The sequence below is a fragment of the Haliotis rufescens genome, unplaced genomic scaffold, assembly GCF_023055435.1.
Source record: "Haliotis rufescens isolate VD_foot unplaced genomic scaffold, xgHalRufe1.0.p SCAF_7, whole genome shotgun sequence".
Taxonomy (NCBI): Eukaryota; Metazoa; Mollusca; class Gastropoda; order Lepetellida; family Haliotidae; genus Haliotis; species Haliotis rufescens.
Window position 1 is genome coordinate 14,744,453 of NW_025964361.1, and position 24,852 is coordinate 14,769,304.

Consider the following 24,852-nt stretch of genomic DNA (forward strand, 5'->3'; position numbering starts at 1 on the left):
TCACGATTCTTCGAAATCGCTAAAACGTATATATATATATATATTAAGGTTTTAAGATATGATTTACGCTTTAACGATTTCTAATAATCGTGATGAGTTTGTTTACATATATGGAGCTTTATATCCATAGCTTATGTTTTATTTCAGTCATCTGAAAACTACACGCTACCTCGTGATGGCGTCTACGCAGTCGTGCTAACCGTCCATGACAAGGCAGGTAATCACAGAAGTGCCAGACGGATCCTGATGTATGATGGTACGTCAAATGTAACAGCCGAAGAGGACGTCGACAGGCAACTTCGGGTGACGACTGCAACATCATCTGGCTGGCAGACAACATCATCAGCGGTGACAGTAGACTGGACGAACAGATACGTCAACAAAAATCACGATCTTAACCATTGGCTCAATCAGGTTGCCAACGTGAGTGACATAAAACACTCTTATGATGACAACGAAGGCGACAGAACAGTTGCCGCAATCGATAATGTTCAAGGTACGTTCCTGGCATGTATGTGATTTGGGGAATGTATATATTAGCCAAATATGAATAAGCTTCGATGCCAAGTATAATTCCTCTTGCTTATTTATATCATATAAAAGATAGCGTGACGATCCGATTAATATGCAAATGGTGCGATTCACTCAGGCTGTGTATTTATGCGCTGTTTGAAAAGTTACTTTAATGGGTGAATTGTAACAAATATCATTTTTTGAAAGAATGTCATATAGGTATGAAGAGATAATTACCCATTTGTGTATTTGTGTTCTATCCACATAACACATGTACAATATATTCCTTATAATCTAAAAATGCGTATAACTTGAATTCATTTTGTTTGCTGCCATACAGGTATTACTCGCATCCTAACTTTTTACAAAATCGATCACAATGGTGGATCAACTATCACGAGTGTTCCATCCGATGACTTGTTCGTCAGTCAAGGCCTGAGTCAGTCACAAACTATAACACCCTCACTTGTGGATGGGGACACTGTACGCTTCTGGGTGCGAGCCTATGACATCAAGTCGGACTTGAAAGAAGAGTATGTGACAGTCCATATCGACACATCGCCTCCAGTCATAGAGAACCTGTGGCTCACCAGAGGCGACAGACTCAACATCAGTGTTCATGGAGCAAAGAACCTCACAGATGTTACGTGAGTGAATCGACCTCTGTCTTCCATATGTTCGTAAATCTGTCAATATTCTTTTTTTCAATATATTCAATTGTTGCTTGGGTATAACTTCAGGATAGAGTGGGTAGCCTATGATGAGCACAGCGGCGTGGAGACAGTATCCTGGAGAATTGTGGATAGGAACCAGGATATCGTACATGGAATAGGCCACATCAAAGCACAAGGAGAAGCCTGGGCAAGTGGATTCTGAATAATCGTGAAAGAGCCAATTGTAATAAACACTCTTTGAGTGCTGATAATAATAGTTGATAAGTATGACCGATTGCCATGCAAATATCTTACAACTGTGCATTTTCTCATCTATATGTGTGTCGGGTTTGACTGAACAGGGAATTTAAGGAGATAATGCACGAGCTTCATGCCTTCATACCAGGTATAGTTCTGATGCATTTATACATTATGTAAGTACCGACGCTAACCTCAAAGTACTGCTTTCTCCATGTTCGTTGATGTATACATTTCAGACAATTGAGGAATGCAACACTATGTACGAAAACATTGCACGAGGGCCTAGCTGCTACTGTACCCCCTCCACCGGGTGCTATCACCGTCACTTCCAGGTTCAAACTGCGATGGTAGACAGCAACTCATCTTCTCATGGGGGAATATTCGATGACAGAGACATGGGAGTTCATGATTCTGACTATCATCTGGAGGTCACTGTAACCAATTGGGCAAATCTAACCAGCAAAATGGACTTGAAGGTACGTACATGCACTTTGAAGCTACAGCCTAGTAACCCGTTCCACAAAGCGGACATAGCTCCCATACTGTAACATAAACGTCATATCATCGTAGCGTAGATGGCTTTGTGCAGCTGGGTCCGGAGTTCTTGTGTTTTATGCACCATGTGTGTGTGTCGCATTAGATGACGTGTTCTGTTCACCATGTATGTGTGTCGCATCAGATGACGTGTTCTGTTCACCATGTATGTGTGTCGCATCAGATGACGTGTTCTGTTCACCATGTGTGTGTGTCGCATCAGATAATGTGTTCTGTTCACCATGTATGTGTGTCGCATCAGATGATGTGTTCTGTTCACCATGTATGTGTGTCGCATCAGATGACGTGTTCTGTTCACCATGTATGTGTGTCGCATCAGATGATGTGTTCTGTTCACCATGTATGTGTGTCGCATCAGATGACGTGTTCTGTTCACCATGTATGTGTGTCGCATCAGATAATGTGTTCTGTTCACCATGTATGTGTGTCGCATTAGATAATGTGTTCCGTTCACCATGTGTGTGTGTCGCATCAGATGACGTGTTCTGTTCACCATGTATGTGTGTCGCATCAGATGACGTGTTCTGTTCACCATGTATGTGTGTCGCATCAGATGACGTGTTCTGTTCACCATGTATGTGTGTCGCATCAGATGACGTGTTCTGTTCACCATGTATGTGTGTCGCATCAGATGACGTGTTCTGTTCACCATGTATGTGTGTCGCATCAGATGACGTGTTCTGTTCACCATGTATGTGTGTCGCATCAGATGACGTGTTCTGTTCACCATGTATGTGTGTCGCATCAGATGACGTGTTCTGTTCACCATGTATGTGTGTCGCATCAGATGACGTGTTCTGTTCACCATGTATGTGTGTCGCATCAGATGACGTGTTCTGTTCACCATGTATGTGTGTCGCATCAGATGATGTGTTCTGTTCACCATGTATGTGTATTGTGTCGGATTATTGGTAAATATTTCACATACTATCATAAATATTAATGAAATCGGCATCTGTCAAAGTAATTGCTGTTTGGGTTAAGTCAGGTGAAATTGGGTTTAACGTCGCGTCCAAGATTATTGCACTTATATAGCGACGTGCATGCACGTGTGTGTGTGTGTGGCTGCTTGTACTAGTCCGGACTGATGCCGATTTATAGTGCTAGCCCACTACCATGCCGCAGTTTAACATGAATACCCCACTTAGACACAGTATACTGACTCCGAGCCGACCAGTCCTTGTTTTAGCCCCTTAATGCCGAGCGCCAGACAGGGTAACAACAAGTACCATCTTTTAACGTCTTTTGGTATGACGCGGCCGGGGATCGAACCCCGGACCTTCCGCTCTCCGGGCGGACGCTCTACCACTACACCATGGAGGCGGTTTGGGTTAAGTATAATGACATTAATGAATTTTATATATATCATCAGATACATGTAAATCTGATATATTAAAGACGCTTTATTCGAGCGCAGGTGACGATAGACGTCAGTCCCCCTCATCCTGGTGCTGTCCACGATGGTCGGTCTGGAAACCCGGAAGTGGACTACCAGGACAGTCTACAACTCCATGCCCACTGGGACGGGTTCTTTGACAGAGAGAGTGGGGTCAAATTCTATCAGTACATATTTGGCTTTCATTGCCACAGAGCTGATGTTTTTGACCTAGATGCTCCTTCACAACAGGCATGTTCATTCTCATGTAAATTCCAGCTAACATATATTAAACTTGTTTCCATTTGCTGTATGCATAGATGCATAGTAAGGAAACGTCCTAATCATAATGAATTTCAAACATGCAGGGCACTGAAACCCATTCCACAACAGCCAGTTAACATGTCCTTGTCTTGTAAAGATCGTATAGTTCTCTTGATATTTCGGATCATGTCCTCAAACTCTTTGCATGCAGGTCACTGAAACCTATTCCACATCCGCCTCCTGGACAGCGCCCTCTGTCGGCAAGTATCACGTGACAGTGGTGGCCTACAACCGAGCACTGGAAGCATCCGACCCTGTGTGTTCTGACGGAGTGACTGTAGACACAACCCCACCCAGTGTGAGTGAGGTGGCAGTGAGGGACTCCAGAGTGGCGGAGGGCTTGGTCAAGTCTTCAGATAATGATGTGTGGTTCATTGACGCCCACAGAAGACGTACCCTATTGGTCACTCCCGATAACAGTTGCAGGTGATACATATTTTATATATCCAGGGAATTAACTCCAACCATACATATCGATGTGTATGTAAGAGAGATACATACGAGCGTCAATTTAATACGCCTGAGCATGAAGCATACGTTTGTTATGTTGACGTCATTGACCGTGATCGTCTTGGTTATGTAGTGTGCATTTTCGTGTCGACAATACTGTTTTCAGCAGCAGTTGCAGGTATGCGCATTTTAGTACAGGACTAAATTCAATGTATCTCAAGAAGTATTTATGCGGATTTCAATGTAAAGTGTACATGAAGGTTATTAATGCGGATTTCAAAGTACAGTATTATAAATATTGACTGTGTCGCCAGTTCCAAGGCCACGCCAGTAGATAACCAGAGTCTTTCCCTGTTTCCAATACATCGTCACAACAACGGAAGTGGGATGCAGATGCACAACGATGAGTGTGGATCCCTCGTCGCCTTGTCTGTCACCTTCATCAAGTCACTGTACGTCTACAAAGAGCATCACGTACGTACATTAACTATCGAGTATTGTGGTGATGTAGTTCTGGAGTATGTATGTAAACGACTCGGTTTGTAGATTTTCAGCGGAGGTGAATGGGAAAATACTCCTTGAATGGAATCATGATATCAGTATTATCAAGTATGATTACCTTAGGATTATTCATAAAACGCAAAGCAACTATTTGTCATAGTAATTAACTTGAGATGATATCTCCATTGATATATTTACAAGTGTCATGCTTAGATCTTCCATTGCCAGCTATTTGTAAACTGGACTGGCAGTGACACAGAGAGTGGAATCTATGACTACGAGCTGGGGTTGATGTCAGATCCTTCTGGTGAAGCAGCTCCAGATATCCTGCCCTACACGTCCACTCATCATCATCCTCAGTATCAGGGCTACCATCCTCGTCTCAGTGAGGGGCAACAGTTCTACATAGCCATCAAGGCAATCAACAAAGCTGGTGCCTCAGCATCAAAAGTATGTATAACTTTACTTTACAACGACAGTAAACCATTATGTCAAATATTTGTTGTTAATCCGGTATATACATTTATGCCTTGTGATATACATGTACATAGCTAATTCGTCTTCTGTAATTCCTGAGGTTGTGGGTCCTGTAACTGTTCATACCTTCTACCCTGGATTTTCTGGATCGATCAGTGTCATGTTGAAAAGTAACGTTCTGGTTGCACGTTGGAATAAGGCCTTCACAGATCCGGAGCTATTATATCTCAAATACGAGGTGTCAGTGAGTAAGTAGCTTTATCATCCATTCCACGCGTGTCGATAATCAAAACCCGTCACTCGTTGTTACCTGGGTTACCATAGTTTTTGTTGGATTTGAATGGATAACTGGGAAAAAAATAAACGATGGTGTGTGTGTGTATGTATGTATGTGTGTGTGTGTGTGTGTGTGTGTGTGTGTGTGTGTGTGTGTGTGTGTGTGTGTGTGTGTGTGTGTGTGTGTGTGTGTGTGTGTGTGTGTGTGTGTGTGTGTGTGTGTGTGTGTGCGTGCGTGCGTGTGTGCGTGCGTGCGTGCATTCGCTCGAATGCATGTTTGTATGAATATAAATGTAGGTATAGATGGATGGATGTGTGTGACGGTAGGTGCACAAGTGCACATGGTGCATGTATGCCTATGTACAATCTAACCTATATAATGAAACATTGCAACTATGCTTTAACTTGGAGAGGGGCAGTCGACACTCATCCCCTTCACGGCGCTGCAGTCGGGAGGAGGCTGTACACTGACGTCTCCACCCACGTGTACAGCTGTAGCCCTCACAGACCTCCACTGGGATCTCCACCACAGCCACACCTACTTTGTGTCAGTCAGAGTCACCAACATAGTAGGGCTGTCCACAGTGGCAGTGTCTGAACCCTACGTCCACGACGTATTGCTGCCTTCACGTGGTGTAGTAGAAGACGTTATTCCATCTGGAGAAGAATCCTTGTTTGAAACAAGTGTATGTGCATCTTTTGAATCGTAACTCAGAATTATATTTAACATGTCTTCTTTTATTACACAATGTATGTCAATCGCGTGTACTCATGACAATAATGACAATGAATGACTTCGCTGGAGTTATAAATTGTGGACAAGAATGATTCAATTTTGCTGAAATATGATGATGTTTGTAAATGCATTGAATCAAGGTGTATTACCTCTATGCATCCCACTGTTGTGTGTTCTCACAGATGTTCCCTTGAAATAGATGTGTCAGCATCGAGACCGCATGAAAATTCGTAACTTAATTACTTTCAGACTATTGAGGACACAGACCAGCAAATCTCAACAAGTTCCATAAGGGCCAGGTGGTATGGATTCGACGGTGGGCTTGAAACTGTAACATACAAAGTCGGGATTGGATCTCAACCTCGTGCATCAGATGTCAAGAGTCTACTGGACGTTGGCAATGTCTTACAACATGAGTTTACTGGCCTACATTTGCACGAAAATCAGGTTTGTATAACACGAAGTTACCATATATGAATTAGTTTTGCAGCATAATATGGTTGAGATTCCAATACAGAGGAATGCAGTTCGTTATTTTTTTGCGTTTTGTTAATTGAATAAGTGAAAGTGTGAGTCATTTTTACATTGACTGATTTGTGCACATTGACTGTAATATATGTACGTGGAAATGGTGCCTCTGGATAATTTCAGAAGTATTTTGTGACTGTCGTGGCGGCTACTGGTGGAGGAGAGATGACGGTATCCTCTGACGGTGTGACGATTATCAGGCCAGACGTTGATGTCACAGATATCACTATCAGAGACGGGCCAGGATGCGGTGATTCTGGTACACGAATGAATTACCTTTCGCCCAAATTAAGCCAGTTAACCAGATGGTCCTATTTCCACATTTGACCTGAATTATGTTTTTTGCATTTTCTTTCCAAATGGGTGTTTTCTAACATTGTTGTATATTTCATGAGGCCCCTGTTGCTGGAAAGTAGTTTTTAAGTGATTCTATGTACTCACGAGCTTCTTAAAACCAGACTGTTCTATGTCCGTGTAAATGTCGATGTGTCCACTCACATTCTTCACACAGATCCTGTGACAAGAAGATAGGCCCGCATAGTTCCAAATCATTTGGTTATTATTTATTAACTGTAGAATATGTACGTTGGGTGTGAATTTTGTGATCTGTCAGCTGAAATACAGAAGAAAAGCTGATGACTTCATTACAGTACGCTGTCTCAAGTATGTGATTTCTCCTTTGGTAAAAACTTTGATCAAGAATAATCAGAATATGCCAGTTGGATTTTACTGATGGAGATAGAACAGTATGGATCTGAAAACAAATAAACTTTCTTGGTACTCTGACAAAAAAATAATAATGCGACAAGTGTTAGCCGAGCTGCATTGTGTTACTCCAGATCACATTATTTTGTCTTTCATTTCAAGAATGACTTTTAAATAATGCACAAACTATATTTTGTCAAGAGAATACATTGGGATGGATTATATGTTTCGATTGAATTAATGGCCAGAAATTCAACTGATTGAGGATGTATTTCCCAAGTGAATAGAACTGTGTTAGTTCCAAACGCTTGCGAGGGGATTGTCTACATAAATTACGATTTGCCGGTAAGCAGTATTTCCTCAGAGCAATAGATATTCCATACCTTGCAAATATTTTTGTTTTCATACTACAACATATATCACTGTCGAGTTTTCCCCAGACCAAGGTCCTGATGTTACTGCAAGGAACATGAAGGTATGTATGTGATGAAGAGAAAAAGAGAGCTTGGTGTGAAGTACATACAGCTTCCGTGTAACCTATTGAAGAGACGATAACAATGGTTATTTATCATTAAACCATGAATTTGAAACATACTCGATTTTGATTGGTGAGTTAGAGGTTTGAAATCACAATCACCCCCCTCTGATAAAAAACAGCCCATTTGTCTGCCGCATCACCGAGGAAGCCAATATTTTTAGAATAGTACTTATTTTATGGACATTGCCGGTTGAAATATTTATATAATTTTGTGTACAAATATAGGCTACAAAATGCAAAGTTACGGTTACTACAATAATTAAAGGATGTGTGGCAAAAGATTCCGTGCAGAAAACACAATATAAGTCTACAAAGAGTATGTATTTCCATTTTGGATAAACAACAGAGAGCTTACAATTTTGCGCTTTTCTAAATATGACTGTGACGCCATATCTTTTGCGTCACAATGTGCGATATGACGTTGTTATAGTGACGTGCGTTTTAGAACAAAATCTTTGTGAGGCTTACGAGATTTTCGTGCTTATGCTTTCAGTGTCTGTCATAATTTCGAGTGAAGTATAACGGTGTAAACAAACTGCTTGAGCATAATGAATGTCATATTTGGTTTAAAAAATATTGTCGACGATTCCGTAAATTCTGATCAAGAACCCACTGGACTCAACCCATGCCGATTCACTCAATGTAGTTTCTAATACCTTTTATTTCGTCATGGTAAATTGGAGATAAACATACTGTATTTTCAATGCACAGCTAGGTTACCTGTATATTTAACCGCGCTAAATTGAATTTGCGCAGCGTGAGGTTTAACATGTTAAATGTAGGGCGGTTAAATCTACAGGTAACCTAGCTCTACATTGAAAACATAGTTTGTTTATCTCCTAATTAATTAATTTCCAGGATTGTACTCGTGATTTGGAATTCCAAATTTCTACCTCAACATATGCGGCCCACTGGAACAGGAGCACCAGCAGTAGCCTGAACTATCCGGATGTACACTGGGGGTTTCAAATATTACTACCCAAATCAGGTGACAAGAACTAGAAATGAAGCTCCCACAATATCAAAATAACATAGCAATGTGTTTGTAGTGAACGATACATGTACGAGGATGATGATAAAAGTAACGTCCTGAAACTACCAAACATTTGTTTGATTATGTTATTTGATAAACAATAATTTATTGCTCAATATTGTATTCACTCTTTAGCAGAAATCTGGAACACCTGGAGAGATTTCGAGCCTCTTGGGTCCTCTGAGAGACTCGTGGTTGGTGATTTATCTCTGGAAGCAGGACGTACCTTCAGGGCTGCAGTCAAGTTCTGTGCTGGTAAAGTCTGTACTAAGCCTATCCACAGTGACGGTGTGACTGTCCTACCGCATCCTCCAGCAGCTGGAAGCATGTCACTGACATACGAGGAATCTGTAGGGGGAAAGGCACAGGTAAAGTATACAAGTTTGAAAGAAACTCCTTTAAGTATTTTGCTTGAATTCGCCACTTTGTCATCCCTTTCACAGAATGAATCTTGCAACAAATACACATCCGTGTCATGAACTATTGCGTATTTTAAGGGGTAATTTGCTGACCTATGTTGACAGAATTCAAATAATATTGTCAAACACAAGACGTGTAAAATGTTATTGTCATACAATAACGAGAACTTTGTAAACGTATTAACTCAGCAACGATTCAAGTTAACAGTTTCCCAATAAGCTGATTGAATATACAGTATTGTTTCCACAACGTTCATCATGTTATGACCATGTCTACAGTGCTAGGGATGTCCTTACATACAGTGTGTATGATATGTTAGTATAAACACCTTTAAATTAGTTCCTCGAAAATTTTATGTGTACCTTTTCGAAACATCGCACAATACGTTTTACCACGGACAAATCCTGCTGATAATGTTTTTGCATGAAATTAATTAATTTAAGAGCATAACTTAACATAATATGTTGTTACAATATAAAACTATATATTCACAGATCCAGGTGACAATGACTCGGTTCCGTGATCCTGATATACCGGTTGTATCTGAAGCCTATGACGTCATGGACAGATACGAGTGGGGACTCACAGACAACAGTCACAACAGCAGCATGTTCATCAACTGGCACGAGGTGGATGCTCACGCTATTGTCAGTATCAACGACGAGGTTAGCATGAACAACATATAACGTTATTTACATGCCATTCAGTCAATATTATATTCAATATACTACAAAGTTGGTATATTGTTAGTTACATGTTAATAACTGTTATGTGTTTCCAGATGCGTTTTCAGATAACTCTACCAAAGCAGCTAGACTTTACCAAGTGCCGGAGACTAGCGGTCAGGGGTCACAATATAGTTGGAATATATTCAACAACTTCGGCAGATGTCAGAGATTGTAATGCATATGACCCACGTTACATTGAACCTGCAGTCGTTGTAGATGCTGTCGGTGAGTAAAGTCTGAAGAAGACGAGAACATAACGCATCTCGACCTGATCATGACCAAAAACTCACTGGAGCTGAGAATTTTCACATTAGTGGAAAATGTCGCAATTATTACATTATGTTCGTAATATTTTAGCCAATGTATTAAGAATTAACAAGTGCTTCAATCTATATGTGTATTTCAACATTGAGGGAGATGTGACTGATATTATGAATTCCACAATTGCATCGATATAATAACATCATGTTTGTATGAATATAACGTTACTAAATCATGTCAAACTTCCTTCCGTCCATTATATAGAAGAGTGTCATCACAGTTTGAATCAACGTTTCTAAAGAAAGATCTTATCATATTCAAATACCATAAGCTTATGGGATTCCAGGCACAGCGAAAGGACCACGTGTAGGATATAGCATTAGTTTAGATCAGAACAATTACTGGGAACACGATGATGCTGACTACACCCCCTACAAGAACATCCTGTCTGCTGTGTGGCCGACTCTACGTCACAGGAACTACACGTGGGCAGTGGTGTCAGGTGACCAGGTGGACCCCTCATCTCACTACAAGAGAGAGAGTCTGATGACCGTCACTGACCCCTGTAGCATGCCAGATGTAATCAGGTGTGGACACACAGGTAATATAATTACAACAATTCTACTGTTGACATCATTCTTATTTCTAATATGCAGTTCAACCATAAGTTTGGAAATTATCGGTTGTGATTGATCAAGCTTATAACTACAGGGTGCCCACATGTTAGCTCACGAAGTACGATGTACTACAGGCTGTAAATGCCTGTTATATGTTCGAGTGGATTAATACCTGGAGTGTAATGAGGGTTGAGGATATACAACGCCATACTTTTGTTTAAAGGCCGTTATCGATGATACCCTAATTCAGATCGACAACCCACTCAAAACATTTGACCAAGCCGATACAGCTACAACATGTGCTAACACGTCAGAATGGAGATAAACCCAGTGCGCTTTCAATGTATAGATAGGTTATAATTTTAACGTTCGATTTCAAATTCAATTAAGCGCGGTTAAATCTACAGGTAAACTAGCTCTACATTGAAAACACAGTGGCCACATCTTATATGTTTTCATTTCGTACTCATCAGTCAACGAGTTCCTCAACGTGGAATTCACACATGGGGCTCACCTACAGCATGGCAAAAGATTTTATGTGTGCATACATGCTGATGAGAAAAACACTCCATTCGAGAAGTGGACGTCCCAGCTGACTGAAGTGAACGCCTGCAGTAACGGCATCACAGTCGACCTCACACCACCAACACCGGGGACAGTGAGCGTTGAGGGACTTATAGACGGATCCTTCCAGGTATTGGTTATATAGGTATTAGATCCCACAACATAATACATGTATATTCATGGCAAGTTGTCTTGTTGTATTCTCCTTACCTATGCTTAACAACAAAACTATATTGCATGGAATTTACGTCTTTCAGATTAGCAGAACAGACGTTGCCATGAAATGGTCAGCCTTCACTGATGTCGAAGAAGAGGGACATATAGCCCATCTGAGTGGCATTTCATATTATGAGGTAGCGCTAGGTATGAAAGATCAAACGGTTCACTTTAACTCAAATATTAGTTGAACACATCTCTCAACATAGTTTGCCTTGCAGATTATAGAGCAGAATATGCTGTACTTTAAATACATCTTAAATACAATTGTAAATTGAATAACAGTGGCCTGCCATGAGTGTTTACTTTCCCAGGATCTGTTCCTGGTGGGCAGGATGTCGTCAAGTTCACCAATGTTGGATCTGTCGACCACTATACACTACACAGTCTTCATCTACACACTGGAAACACATACTATGCCTCAGTGAAAGGTACTACAAGATGGATATAACATAGAAACAAGGACACAGTATCACTTACATATATATATATATATATATATATATATATAGAGAGAGAGAGAGAGAGAGAGAGAGAGAGAGAGAGAGAGAGAGAGAGTCCACGTCGTCAGACATTCTGTGGATATGGATCATACAATCTATTATCAACCAGACGACGTGGATTCCTCTGTGTCATGCAACGTTTAGGATTTCCATTATGCATGTGTCGATATTCTGATTTGGCGTCCACACTAACACCCATGATGCTCTCATTTCAGCAACGGATTTTGTCAACATGACGACAGTGGCTGTGTCAGACGGTTTCCTTGTGGACTTCACTGCACCAGCCTTGACGGATCAGCTCGTACAACTAGAGGGACGCTACATCACATCACGTGTGGTGCATATCTGGTAATATTGAATGTAAATTGTTAATTGAATTGTCATTAGCATGCTTTTCTCATTATTTGTCACATAAGTTATATGTCACTATTTGTGAGCGTAGTTGTGGAATCAAATAGGCAAACACATGTACATTGCGTTCTTCATGAAGAGGAATACTCTTAAGTGTGACATGTTACACTTGTACTTACAGTGGACATATTGCCTGGACATCTGATTCGACTGTAGTTCAATACGTTGAAAGATGACCCTGCATGACATCTGTTACAGCTGGACCAACGTGTTCTCGGACGAGGAGAGTGGAATAAAGGAATATGTGGTTTCCATGGGTACCAGACCTGCGTACGCTGACGTATCAGCCACTTTTGTCACTGACCAGGATTGCCTGGACTTCGATACATCTAACAACTTGGTGGATGGTCATTCATATTATATTTCTCTGAAGGTACATGTGAAGAAGAGTGCAACATCGTTACTCGTGTATTTCGATATGGCATATACGTATATCAGTGTCTATAGTGTAATAATCAATATTCTAGGTATTCAGAAGGGTGTAAATATATTTACACAGGACGGGTTTATAACACATTTTTCATTTACAAACCGTATCGATTATTACTTGTTGCATGTTTACTAAACAATATATATATATATGTGCATTGTTAGATATAATGCCTGCTACTGGCAACAGGGAATCGTAACTACGATCAAGCATACATTTGTATCACCCAGGCCTTCAACGGTGCAGGTCTGTACACACTGTCCTCGTCACGGCCTGTGGTTGTGGACACCACGCCTCCATCTACTGGCCACGTCTTCGACGGAGTACAGTCAGCTGCCACACCTGATGACAAAGACAAGGATTACATCACCAGTGTCTCAGAGATGGGGGCCTACTGGGAAGGCTTTGATGACCCACACTCAAGTGTCGCCATGTACAAGGTCAAGGTCGGGACTTGCACAGGCTGTGATGACAAACTGGAGGAGATAGGGTTTGGAAACACAAAAAGTAGGGTTTCATTGTGTTCAGATAATTGTGGAAGTCAGGGCTAATTCTTAGTGAAGTATAATCAACCTAGCAATCAAAATACGGATTTTTGTAGCATACACTGTCGTATAAGATAACACTTTAATATACTGATGATGTTAAATTTTCAAATGATTCAGACATCAGCCTTCAGCATTTACTGCTCTCCCCCGGAGTGAAGTACTTCACCACAGTGACAGCCTGTAACACGGCAGGCCTCTGCAGCAGCTCCTCCACCTCAGACGGTGTCATCCTGGACAGCTCCCCGCCAGTTACTGGCACAGTGCAAGATGGCACAGGCGACGTGGACATACAGTTCCAGGCGGCCAGGTGAATGTTGCCGAGAGCGCTTCGAAAATGTATTTACTTGATTTTCGCCACCTCGCACTGCCTAAATATATGCTTGTTTCAGGACATTTCTGGGATGCAAATGGCGAGGTTTCTACGACCCTGAATCTGGGTTAGACCACTTTGAATGGCACGTGGGGATAACCCCAGGAGGTGACGAGATTCTCGCATCCAGGAATGCTGCTATGGAGGAGGTCATCTTCCACATCCTGTCACGTGACCAACAGCTGCCAGTGGGGCAGATGATCTATACTACTGTCCGATGTTTCAACAAAGGAGGTATCATGATCTGTTCTGTTAACTTCAATGTAAGAACCTATTTCATCTTTGTACATTCAGGATGTTTATATACAGATGTTAGTTTGAACTTATGATTGATTTTTAAATCCTTGTTGCAGGACTGTATATAGAAACGACGTCCAATGGAGTTATGATAGAAAACAGCCCACCCGTTGTTGTGAGCCCACCGACGGCGAGAGATGGTATTGCTTCGGTTTTTTCCAACACTACCATCAGTCGGACAGCTCTGAGTCTACACTGGGAGTTCCAAGACGCTGATTCCTTCATAGAGCGTCAATACCTCTCCTTATCATCCCACCAGCTTGGAGAGATAGACAGTTCTAATCTGGAGGTACAGTGAAGCTACCGGAAAATCATTTTATCAAAGAAACCTAATTATTCCTTTTTCATGAACAATGGAAAACAACGTTCTGCTTTTACAGCTTCTAAATATTTACCAGCTATAGCTGACATAGACAACTTTTGAGCTCGATGTATATACATTTTACAAATATTTGCTATAAATACTAGTGTATAGTTAGTTAATTGATATCTGGCCATCGTGAATACAGAGTATCATTTGTTAATATCATATTCTATGTCAACGTTGACCGTCCACAGTTGCATACATCGGATCAGTTTTAACACACGGGAAAAAAGAAGTATGCCCACCAACATCGATCTTAATGTATCGCCAACTTGTAATTACATGTTGTTTAAGCACGACAATGTTAGTGTCCCCGTAGACCGTTCATCAGTTTATATATTGCCTTCACAATGCTTAGCCAATTTCATGATTGCTCCCCAGATTCCAGGTTTTATTCGGGAATACACATACACAAACCTGGACTTGCATGATGGAAGTAAATACAAGGTAAAGGTCACAGCTTGCAACATGGCTGGCCTCTGTTCATCAGCAGCTACTGAGGACATTTTGGTTGACAGCTCTAAACCCAAAACAGGTAAAATATTGCTGTGCACCATCAAATAATGCGACAGTTTTAATTGAATGAATATGTAAAAACATTGCAACTGTCTTTCCACTGCAGGTACCTTCGCCATAGAAACTGATCATGCAGCGAAACTCACACGGCATCAATCTGGCTGGATGACATGGAACAGGACCAGTCTAAACCTTGCCTGGCTTGGCTTCTCTGATCTACATTCTGGAATAGACCATTACCTTGTATCAGTAGGATCTCAAGTGTACGGAACTGATTACAATAAAGTAGGTTACACACTTGCACATTGCGATTGATTAATGACATGTTTTTTTATCACACTTAAAAGTATATAACTGATATGTACTAATATGGTGTCGTGAAATGTTCTTGACGTTCTCACATATTATTACAGGGCAGTGTACTAACAAAAGTCTCCCACGATTCATCTGGAGTTGCCAATGGCGACGAGGGAGTCCTCCAGACGTTCAATGTACCCACCGAGACCCTGCCACCAGAGGGGACTGTGTTTGTAGCCATCTGGGCTGTGAATGGGGTAGGTTGCATACTTGAATGTGTACACATACGCGCACTAAATCACGTGAGTGCATATTGTGAGCTTTTTTATCTGAAATCGTCGATAGATAATAACGTTCATCTAACTGTTTCTCTGTGACTACTCCTAGGTTGGCATACAAAGTGATGCCTACCACGCTGAACTGCTCCTGGAGGCGGACTCTTCTCTGTGGCTGGTGAGGAGGTGCCAGGCCTACAACTGTGAGGGCCACTGTGTCTGTGCTGTGCAGGGCGGTACCTGTACTGACGATACATGTGTGAGATCTACGACAGGTTTGTCTCTCGTGTAATACACATACACTAGTAAACAACACCAGTTCACAAAGAGTGGGTGAGTGAGTGAGTTTGCGTAGAACAGTATTCCAGTTATATCACAGCATGTTAGCTTGATGGTTAAGAAAATGGTTGCGTGCATCACTTTGTGGAATCCAGGAGCATGGGTGTAGGGCTGACAAACAAGGAACTTAAGCAGATTAGCACCAATAATAATATAGGTTTCTGTTACACCTATTGGTGGCGCCAAACACGAACGGGTCACGCGTGCTCATTATTTGGCGCATAGTTTGATAGCCAATACACCTGGTCGCTCATTATACCATACATGATAGTTTACCTCCTTTGTTTCATTATTGTTCTCAAATTACCATATTATCCAGTGCATGTTGTTTACAGGACCCAACACAATCACTGTCGTAGACACCATCGATCTCTTGTTAGCAACTGGTGCTGCTGACGTTGACATTTCTCCTTTCAACACCTTCATGGCGGCCACCTGGTCTGTGACAACACCTGGACTGCAAGCAGCACGGTATGCATATATTATATACTGACCTCATATACAAGCCTGCACCACACTACTTATTTATATTATGAAAATAGTAAATATTCATCTGAAATGTACAAAACGAGACACATGATCATGATGTATCTGTTTTGTTTGTTTAACGCCACACTCAGCAATATTCCAGCGGTCCGACAACCCAATCCCGTTAGTCAAAGTCAAAGTCAAAGATGTTTATTGTATCAAAGGCCATCGGCCCATATACAAGTTCAGATAAATACAGTGGGTGAGAATTTACAGATTGGGAGATACAACAAAAATTATATAAATATAACATTCATTTAACAATCGGTGATAATCATGAGGACTTTCTAGGGTGAGGTAATTAAAATTATGAATTTCCACTCAACATGTTATTTCGTAGTTCCATCCCATGTTTTACAAATAAAGACAGTTTAAACATTACATCGGCATCATTCGATGACAAAATAGAAACAAAAGCTATTCTACTTGTCTTAGATAAGAAACATTCTGGTATATATTTAGTACGTAATTCTGCATAATAAGGACATTCAAAGGTAAAATGTATTTCGTCTTCTATTGCAGAGTTACAGAATGGACAAATTCTTTGTATTCTTTCAAGTGATATATTCCGTCCATAGTTAATCATAAGTTTTGAAAAGCCAAGTCTGTATTTAATATATCCATTTCTTAGGTGACTATTTGTTAAAACTGATAGATATTTTTCTGGCTCTAATAGAGTCTTAAAAGTTCTGTACAAATCATAACGTGAACTATTCTCCAAGTTGCATTGCCACCCTTGATAGAACATATTTATTGCTATTTTACGAAAATCATTTAGAAATAAATGTTGATCACCAACAGATTGGTTAAGCCATATATACCCATATCCATGTGAGAATAATAGTGTCCTAATATGCGATACCCATGTAACCTTACCGATACTATCTAAATGAAAGAGCATGTTATAAGCTTTTTTCGGAAGCCGATGTTCTGGCATACGGATGATATTAAACCAATATTTTAAACACTTTATTTGTGAATTAATGTAAAGTGGGTATCTTCCACATTCTCCATATATCATATTATTTGGTGTTGCTATTCCAACGCGAAGAAACTTTTTACATGCCAGTAGGTGAATTCTTTCTAAACATTCATATCTTCGGTAACCCCACACTTCAGATCCATACAATAAAATTGGCTGTATTTGAGTATCAAATAATTTGAAAAATACTTTTGGAGTAATAACTCCAAGTTTATGTGAAACAGACATTATATTAAGTAAAGCTCGTTTCCCTCGCAGTGATAAGTCAGATACACATTTGTTCATATTTAGTGTTGAATTAAACATTATGCCGAGATACTTATAACCATTAACTACATTAATTTGTTGTCCATTTAAGTACCATCTTTCCCTAAAATTTAAAGGACCCCCTTTTCTGAATACTATAATTTCTGTCTTATCTAAATTTACAGATAAATTCCATTCCTTAGTATATTTATCTAATACATTCAACTGATTCTGTAGACCAATAACAGTGTCAGATAGTAAAATAACATCATCGGCAAAAAGGAGCATAAGAAGTTCAAGGATGTCAGGATACATCTGTATACCATGCTTGCCGTTACTTGAGATTTCATAATATAATTCGCTTATGAAAAACGAAAATAACAGAGGACTCAGTATACATCCCTGACGTAAACCAGATGGGCAATCGATAAAATCAGTAACACCATAATCACTACGTACACATGACTTGATATTTGAATACATTGATTGTATTATATTAAACATCTTCCCTTGTAGTCCAGCTTTTCTTAAACAACACCATAATTTATAACGATCAACTGTATCAAATGCCTTTTTAAAATCAATAAAAGCAACGTAAACCTTGTGTTTACGACGTGTTAGACATTTTTGAATTGCAGCATATAATGTAAAAATATGATCTACGGTTGAATAATTTTTTCTAAAACCAGCTTGAACTTCCGGTATCTTATCTCTCATATTTGCCCAGTTAGTAAGCCTGTTATTCAAAACAGAGGTAAAAATTTTCCCCAGAACACTCATTAATGAGATCCCCCTGTAGTTGTCAGGGTTTCTCGGATCGCCTTTTTTATGTAGAGGGACTATTTCTGAACAAGACCAACTGTTTGGAAATATTTGATTATCAAAGAGTTTGTTGAAACATTTATGAAGAAATGGCATAATATCTAATTGGGAACATTTAAGCATTTCTATCAGCACTTGATCGGGCCCGGCGGATTTTCCTTTTTTTAACTTATTTATTGATGATGTAATTTCATGTTCAGTTATCGTAGAATTTAGTATGAATGCATCAATATCTGTAAACTGATTAGAACTGAGTTCATTTTCATCATCTAAGTGAGGAGAAAAAACATTGTCATTTGCAAAAACCTCTCTAAAATGGCACAGCCATTCTGCTTTCGTTATATGATTCTTCTGTCTGGGTTTGTTTTGTAATGATCTTATCTGTTTCCAAAAGCTAGATTGACTATTTATGCTTCTATGCAATCTTTCAACTGATTTCTTACGTGAAATGGATTTAAATTTTCTGCAACAAAATTTATAATGATTTCTTTGTCTACAGTACACAATTCTGTTAGCGACTGTTCTTTGTGTTCTAAATCTCCTAAGTGCCCTACGTGTTTCTCGTTTCGCTTGTCTACATTCTAGACTTAGTGGTTTGTGATTGGCAAATTGTGGATTATGTCGTATTGTCTTTTTCATGCAGTTAGCAGAGTCTAATACAATGTCGACAAAGTGGCTAATTGCGTTTTCAATAGCATTATCAATTTCTTTAAGGACCATTTCTTTGTTTTCAGTAAAATTATATCTCAGGTTATCAAGAAACAAACTGGAGTAATGATCATTCCATACAATTTTCTCTGATGCTTGTGGATCCATACATGAATCATTATTGCACCTCTTACCCATATTTGGAAATCTACACATCAATTCTAATGGAAAGTGATCAGAATCAGATCGATCACCGACAGTGAACATATTGATAAACTGAAAAAAATCTGGTGAACTTATAAAATAATCGTTCACACTAGATCCATGTTGGCTACAATAAGTAAATTCCCCATTAGTATCACCATATACACGTCCATTTACGATGTAAAGTTTAAAAACATAGCATAAATCCAACAACATTTGACCAAATCTATTTACAACTGTATCCTGTGAAGTACGATCCTCAACAGGGTCATCCTCCTCCTCAGGGAAAGGGGAGGTGTGATTGAAGCTATCATCATCATTGCTAATATCAGGGTTATTTCTCTCACCTGTTCTAGCGTTCATATCTCCACAGATTAAATTGTATGAATTTGAAAACATTTCATCATTATCTATTAAGAATTCTTCTACTTTTACAATGTTACTATTGGTGTTTACATGATTATAATAAGGAGACCCCATTGGAGGGATATAGGTACATAACAAATTCACATTTTTGTCAATTCTAAATAAATCTTTAGATAACGAGAGACCAATTATGTTGTCTCTATCTGCTTGTATAACATTACAGAAACTACTCAGTGATTGACGTACACACAGACAAATACCACCTGATAAACGTCCATAGTTGGATAACTTAACTGCAGGACAGTAAAAAGTATCATATCCATGTAGCCAATGTTTTCCTGGAATATTTACAACAAATGTCTCAACAAGGCACACAATATCAAATTTACTGATGTAAGTTAAAAAGTCAACATCATTTATTTTGCTGAGAAGACCACCAATATTCCAACATACAAAGGAGAACGCGTCTCTGTTGACATCAGTAACACTGTGAGCGCGAGTATCACCGGTGTGCACATCGGAGGTTCCTTGTGGGAGATGATCCGGGCCATGGCCATTGTGCTATTTCCCAGGGCGCGACTTACTTCTGTTTGGTCGAAGTCTGTCCGACATTCGGTTTTCTGAGTCTTGATTTGTAGATCCACGTTGGTCAGCCGACGTACGAGGCATCGTAACAAGCTTGCCATTCTTGAAGAAGCCGAAATTTCCCGTTCCTTTTAGGGCTTGCAATTGTTCGCGTTGACGCGTGGTTAAATCACTTCCAATTCCAAGTCCATTCGATTTAAATGTCGCAATAATTGCAAAACTGGTACTCTCCGACGACAAGGTACGAACATTGAAAGCGAATCCCGTTAGTCGCATCTTACGACAAGCAGAGTCGCCTTTTACGTCAAGCATGAGTTGCTGAAGACCTATTTTAATCCGGATCTTCGCGGATCATGTGATTGATTGCATGAGCATCGATCCACGCAATTGGGATACGATGACATGCATCAACCAAGTCAGCGAGCCTGACCACCCGATCCCGTCAGTCGCATCTTACAGGCATGGGTTGCTGGAGACCTTTTCTAACCCGGATCTTCACGGGTACCTGATGGGGATGATATAGGGTACGTAGCAGTGCCAACAAGAGCCAATGCAAAAGGTCATGTGCAATACCATGTATCATCTTCTTTGCTCCCATGGTCATGTATTTGTTGGTTTGCAGCTATGAATACAGTATAGGAGAGAGTGATGAAGAGGAGCCAGGAGGAGTGTTTAATACATTGACTGGGAGAGTGTGGTTCGATGCTGGTCAACAAACATCAGCTATTATATCATTGGAAGCAGGTTATTGTATGTTATATGTTCCTCTGACTTAAGGGCTGTTTCGTCTATTTTCAGGTATATTTGTATGCTTCGTATGATCTAACACTTTATTTGGGCTCCTTAATATGAGGGTAGAATATGATCACCATCGTCACTTCTGCAATTGATTATGTACTATAAGATACTCCAGAGACTTTGTATCTGATATAACCCCTTTGTACCAACAAAAAATGATTCCCGGTTCGGTCAAGGTCATGTTTATTCCGAAACCAAAATGTGATGTCATTAAACCAGAAGTGTCATAAGTAGCTCGAGGCATACGGCTTTTGTTTAAAGGCCTTTTGCATGTGCATGCGTATTAACAAACCGGAAATGGTGGCACATTCCTTCTTTCTTTTCTAATTATTGTGTTGCATTTAACAACATAAGGCATTGACGAGGCGGTATTGGGGTTTATTATGTTCAGGTGTTCCTTGGCCTGCCTTTGTGTGTTCATACAATGCTGATGTCTGATTTCAGGCAAGTCTCTGACACCTGGAATGAAATACTCCTTCTTTGTGAAAGCGTGGTATAATAACGGAACTTTCAACATATTTAAATCCGATGGCGTCACGTTTGATACAAGGCCCCCAACAGTTACAAAGAAGTTGGGAAGAATCGTAAGTGCATCTTGTATAGCAGCCTGTATCATGCCCTTCTAGAGTATGAGTGTTTACGTTTATCACTTTGTCATGGCTGACTGGTACACATTTTGCAACAGGTAAAGGAACTCCGAGGCCTCAATGAAACAAAAGACACAGACTTCCAGACACAGAACAACACACTTGTCGTCAAGTGGACCGGACACTTCCTACTTGGTCTAAGCAGCATTCATCGATACAGGGTGTACATCAGCACGCACAGAGGCGGTAGCTATTGATTTAATTCATTTTCATGCGAGTTCTTTCAGCTCTCGTGAGTATCTGCAAGACAAATAAAGGCATGTATGTATGGTGCTATGACGTTCTCCTGAGCTGAAGGCTCTCGCCCATAATGAAATAATTTACTTCAAGAGTTGTATCCACATACACACACACACACACACACACACACACACACACACACACACACACACACACACACACACACACACCAAGTGACCACCAAGTTGGTTGTTGAGTATACTAATTAGTTTATTACTTCGTATTCTTTGATTATCAGCAACGATTCAAATGGTCGACCGTGGTAAGAAATGTTGATGTATTTACTACATGTGGTTTTATGTCAACGCTCTCAGGTCACAGTATCCATGCTTCGGGGGACCTGGCCACCACCAGCTATACAGCAACAGGTCTCAGTCTACATCCAAACACAATCTACTACTCCAGTGTCCTGGCTTACAACAAGGCTGGTCTGGTCAGCTGGGCCTACTCTGATGGTGTACAGGTGGACGTTCTGCCTCCAGTGACAGGCAGAGTGAATGATGGACCAGGTACAGTGATGCATCTTTAGCTGTGAATGAAAAGACAATACAGAAGTAAAGTGATTTTATGACTGGATTTTTTAGCTATGCATTACACCATATGCTATAATATATGATCTCACAATCTATTGTTTCTGATTGTTAAATATTTCGAGAACTTGCAGATATCAACGACAAGGATTACCACAGTTCTATATTTGAAGTATCCTCCTCCTGGTATGGCTTCTCCGACACAGATTCCACAATCGTCAAGTATTTGTGGTGTGTGGGGACGGCCAACGACACAACAGACTGCAGTGTGATGGACTGGCTGGATACAGGACTACACACTTCCTTCAGTAGATCGCTTCCAACTCCATTATCTATTGGTGAGTGAGTTAAACTTTAACTTCACATCGGCAATATATCAGCCATATCGTGACGAATCTATTGGTAAGTATATGACATACTAGACACACAAAATATAATTACAGGATCCATTGATACATTTCCTTACATCCCCTACATACTTACTGTATTTAAAGGTACAAAATAGAGCAAAGTGTTTGCCGTAGATGCTGTTGGTCTCATGCCCTGATGTTGCTCTGTCTGATGTACATAAATAGTACATAGTACATAAAAACCATGCTTCAATTTGAAAAGTAAGTTCAAATGAAGGCTGAAAGTTAAATACTATTCTGTTAACAATGTAATGTTCATCGCATTTGATGTCCTTACAGGTACAAGAGTTTGGAGCAAGGTGTATGCTGTAGATGCAGTTGGTCATGCCTCTGATGTAGCTGTGTCTGATGGAGTTGTCATCGACACTTCTCCACCTGAACTTAAGGCTGTGGCATATCTTGGAGACAACCTGGTGAAGAACCCATCATTCGAGGTAGACGATATTACTGGTCGTACCACACGCTGCAACCTTGTCATACCGACATCGTGGGAAACTGACACAGCGTCCTGTATCAAGGTTCTGGCGCCCGAATCACCTTTAGCTAAAGACGGATATATGTTTGTGTCCATCAGTGGGAGAATTCACCAAAGGATCTCTGGTCTTGAGACTGGGAGGCAGTACAAGCTGACTCTGCATACTGGATACCCAGAAACTGTTTCCAACAACCACAGGTCGGTTGATGCAATAGTTACAATAGGCAGTGAAGTCTTCAGCTTTACACTTGACCCTAACCTCTGTAGAGGCACCTGCATTGCCGGAGATCACTCAGTCGTCCTCTGGAACAAACACACATACAGGTTCACAGCCGTAGATACCAGTGCAGTACTGAACATAGCGTCATCGTCCAGGATGATGGAGTTTGTGCTGGACCATGTGAGTGTTCAGACTGTGGACTATGTTGCTGGTCCGGACAGTGTGGATACAGAGGAGCATCTGGTGGTCCACTCTGTGTTCCTGTCTCACTGGTCATCTCTACATGCTTCCTGGCACTTTGTGGACCAACAGTCTCCAATTACACAGTACAAGTGGGCGATTGGTTAGTTTACCCATACATTACAATATGTCAATGAGAGAACTAGGGGTAGCATCATGCTCAGATCAGATCCACCTCAAATGTGTTCATTTTCATATTAAAGTCGCCAACTATTTTATTGTGTCACAAATGCTAACATACATGCTATTGCTTTTACTACGATAAACCATATTGATAAACACCGTACCTGTTTAATTCCAACATAAGATAACTGGATGGACGCCAACATAACTGAATCACTTGATTCAAACAACACCAGCTGATAGATACAAATTGGCATAACGTTGGTTGTACACTGTCACTGTCACTCTCCACTGTAACAACATCAACCCTTTTTCAGGCACAGTTCCGGGTGGCAGTCAGCTACAGAAGTACACGAATGTAGACCGGCAAACTCAGGCGGTTATTTCCGGTCTGAAGCTGACCCACAACTCCACTGTTTACATCACTGTCATGGCAACGAATGCTGCTGGACTGACCAGTGTTTCCAGTGGACATCCTATTGTTGTAGATCTGACGCCTCCAAAGTTTAGTTATATCAATGATGGTCCAGGTAAATGCTACGAGACATGTGTATGAATGTCATTTTACGACATTAAACGACAAAGTAATATTCCAGCTATATCACAACGACATGCATCTGAACGGATCTTCTGCAAAGAAGTGATCACAAGGACAGTAATCCAAACCGTAGGGTAACAATCACAGCTAGGTCGTATGTTGAAATCCT

At 40.5% G+C, this 24,852-nt stretch overlaps 1 protein-coding gene across 1 annotated transcript in view; it reads left to right on the plus strand.

Moving 5' to 3' along the window:
- The window catches only part of LOC124141843, a 73,088-nt gene that overhangs the window by 43,556 nt on the left and 4,680 nt on the right, over positions 1-24,852 (plus strand). The window contains exons 9-47 of the mRNA XM_046509995.2: positions 148-496; positions 854-1,160; positions 1,254-1,374; positions 1,664-1,903; positions 3,400-3,609; positions 3,833-4,107; positions 4,446-4,605; positions 4,861-5,082; positions 5,210-5,357; positions 5,797-6,071; positions 6,371-6,568; positions 6,773-6,908; positions 7,795-7,829; positions 8,751-8,880; positions 9,061-9,293; positions 9,840-10,010; positions 10,127-10,298; positions 10,681-10,935; positions 11,425-11,645; positions 11,773-11,878; positions 12,046-12,162; positions 12,450-12,582; positions 12,844-13,018; positions 13,306-13,582; positions 13,741-13,930; positions 14,013-14,227; positions 14,347-14,579; positions 15,036-15,189; positions 15,277-15,455; positions 15,584-15,724; positions 15,855-16,017; positions 16,417-16,552; positions 21,085-21,206; positions 21,705-21,844; positions 21,946-22,093; positions 22,462-22,656; positions 22,812-23,015; positions 23,367-24,125; positions 24,463-24,675. Of these exons, the coding sequence (XP_046365951.2) occupies positions 148-496; positions 854-1,160; positions 1,254-1,374; positions 1,664-1,903; positions 3,400-3,609; positions 3,833-4,107; positions 4,446-4,605; positions 4,861-5,082; positions 5,210-5,357; positions 5,797-6,071; positions 6,371-6,568; positions 6,773-6,908; positions 7,795-7,829; positions 8,751-8,880; positions 9,061-9,293; positions 9,840-10,010; positions 10,127-10,298; positions 10,681-10,935; positions 11,425-11,645; positions 11,773-11,878; positions 12,046-12,162; positions 12,450-12,582; positions 12,844-13,018; positions 13,306-13,582; positions 13,741-13,930; positions 14,013-14,227; positions 14,347-14,579; positions 15,036-15,189; positions 15,277-15,455; positions 15,584-15,724; positions 15,855-16,017; positions 16,417-16,552; positions 21,085-21,206; positions 21,705-21,844; positions 21,946-22,093; positions 22,462-22,656; positions 22,812-23,015; positions 23,367-24,125; positions 24,463-24,675 (7,858 nt within the window). The remainder of the gene's footprint in view (positions 1-147; positions 497-853; positions 1,161-1,253; positions 1,375-1,663; positions 1,904-3,399; positions 3,610-3,832; positions 4,108-4,445; positions 4,606-4,860; positions 5,083-5,209; positions 5,358-5,796; positions 6,072-6,370; positions 6,569-6,772; positions 6,909-7,794; positions 7,830-8,750; positions 8,881-9,060; positions 9,294-9,839; positions 10,011-10,126; positions 10,299-10,680; positions 10,936-11,424; positions 11,646-11,772; positions 11,879-12,045; positions 12,163-12,449; positions 12,583-12,843; positions 13,019-13,305; positions 13,583-13,740; positions 13,931-14,012; positions 14,228-14,346; positions 14,580-15,035; positions 15,190-15,276; positions 15,456-15,583; positions 15,725-15,854; positions 16,018-16,416; positions 16,553-21,084; positions 21,207-21,704; positions 21,845-21,945; positions 22,094-22,461; positions 22,657-22,811; positions 23,016-23,366; positions 24,126-24,462; positions 24,676-24,852) is intronic.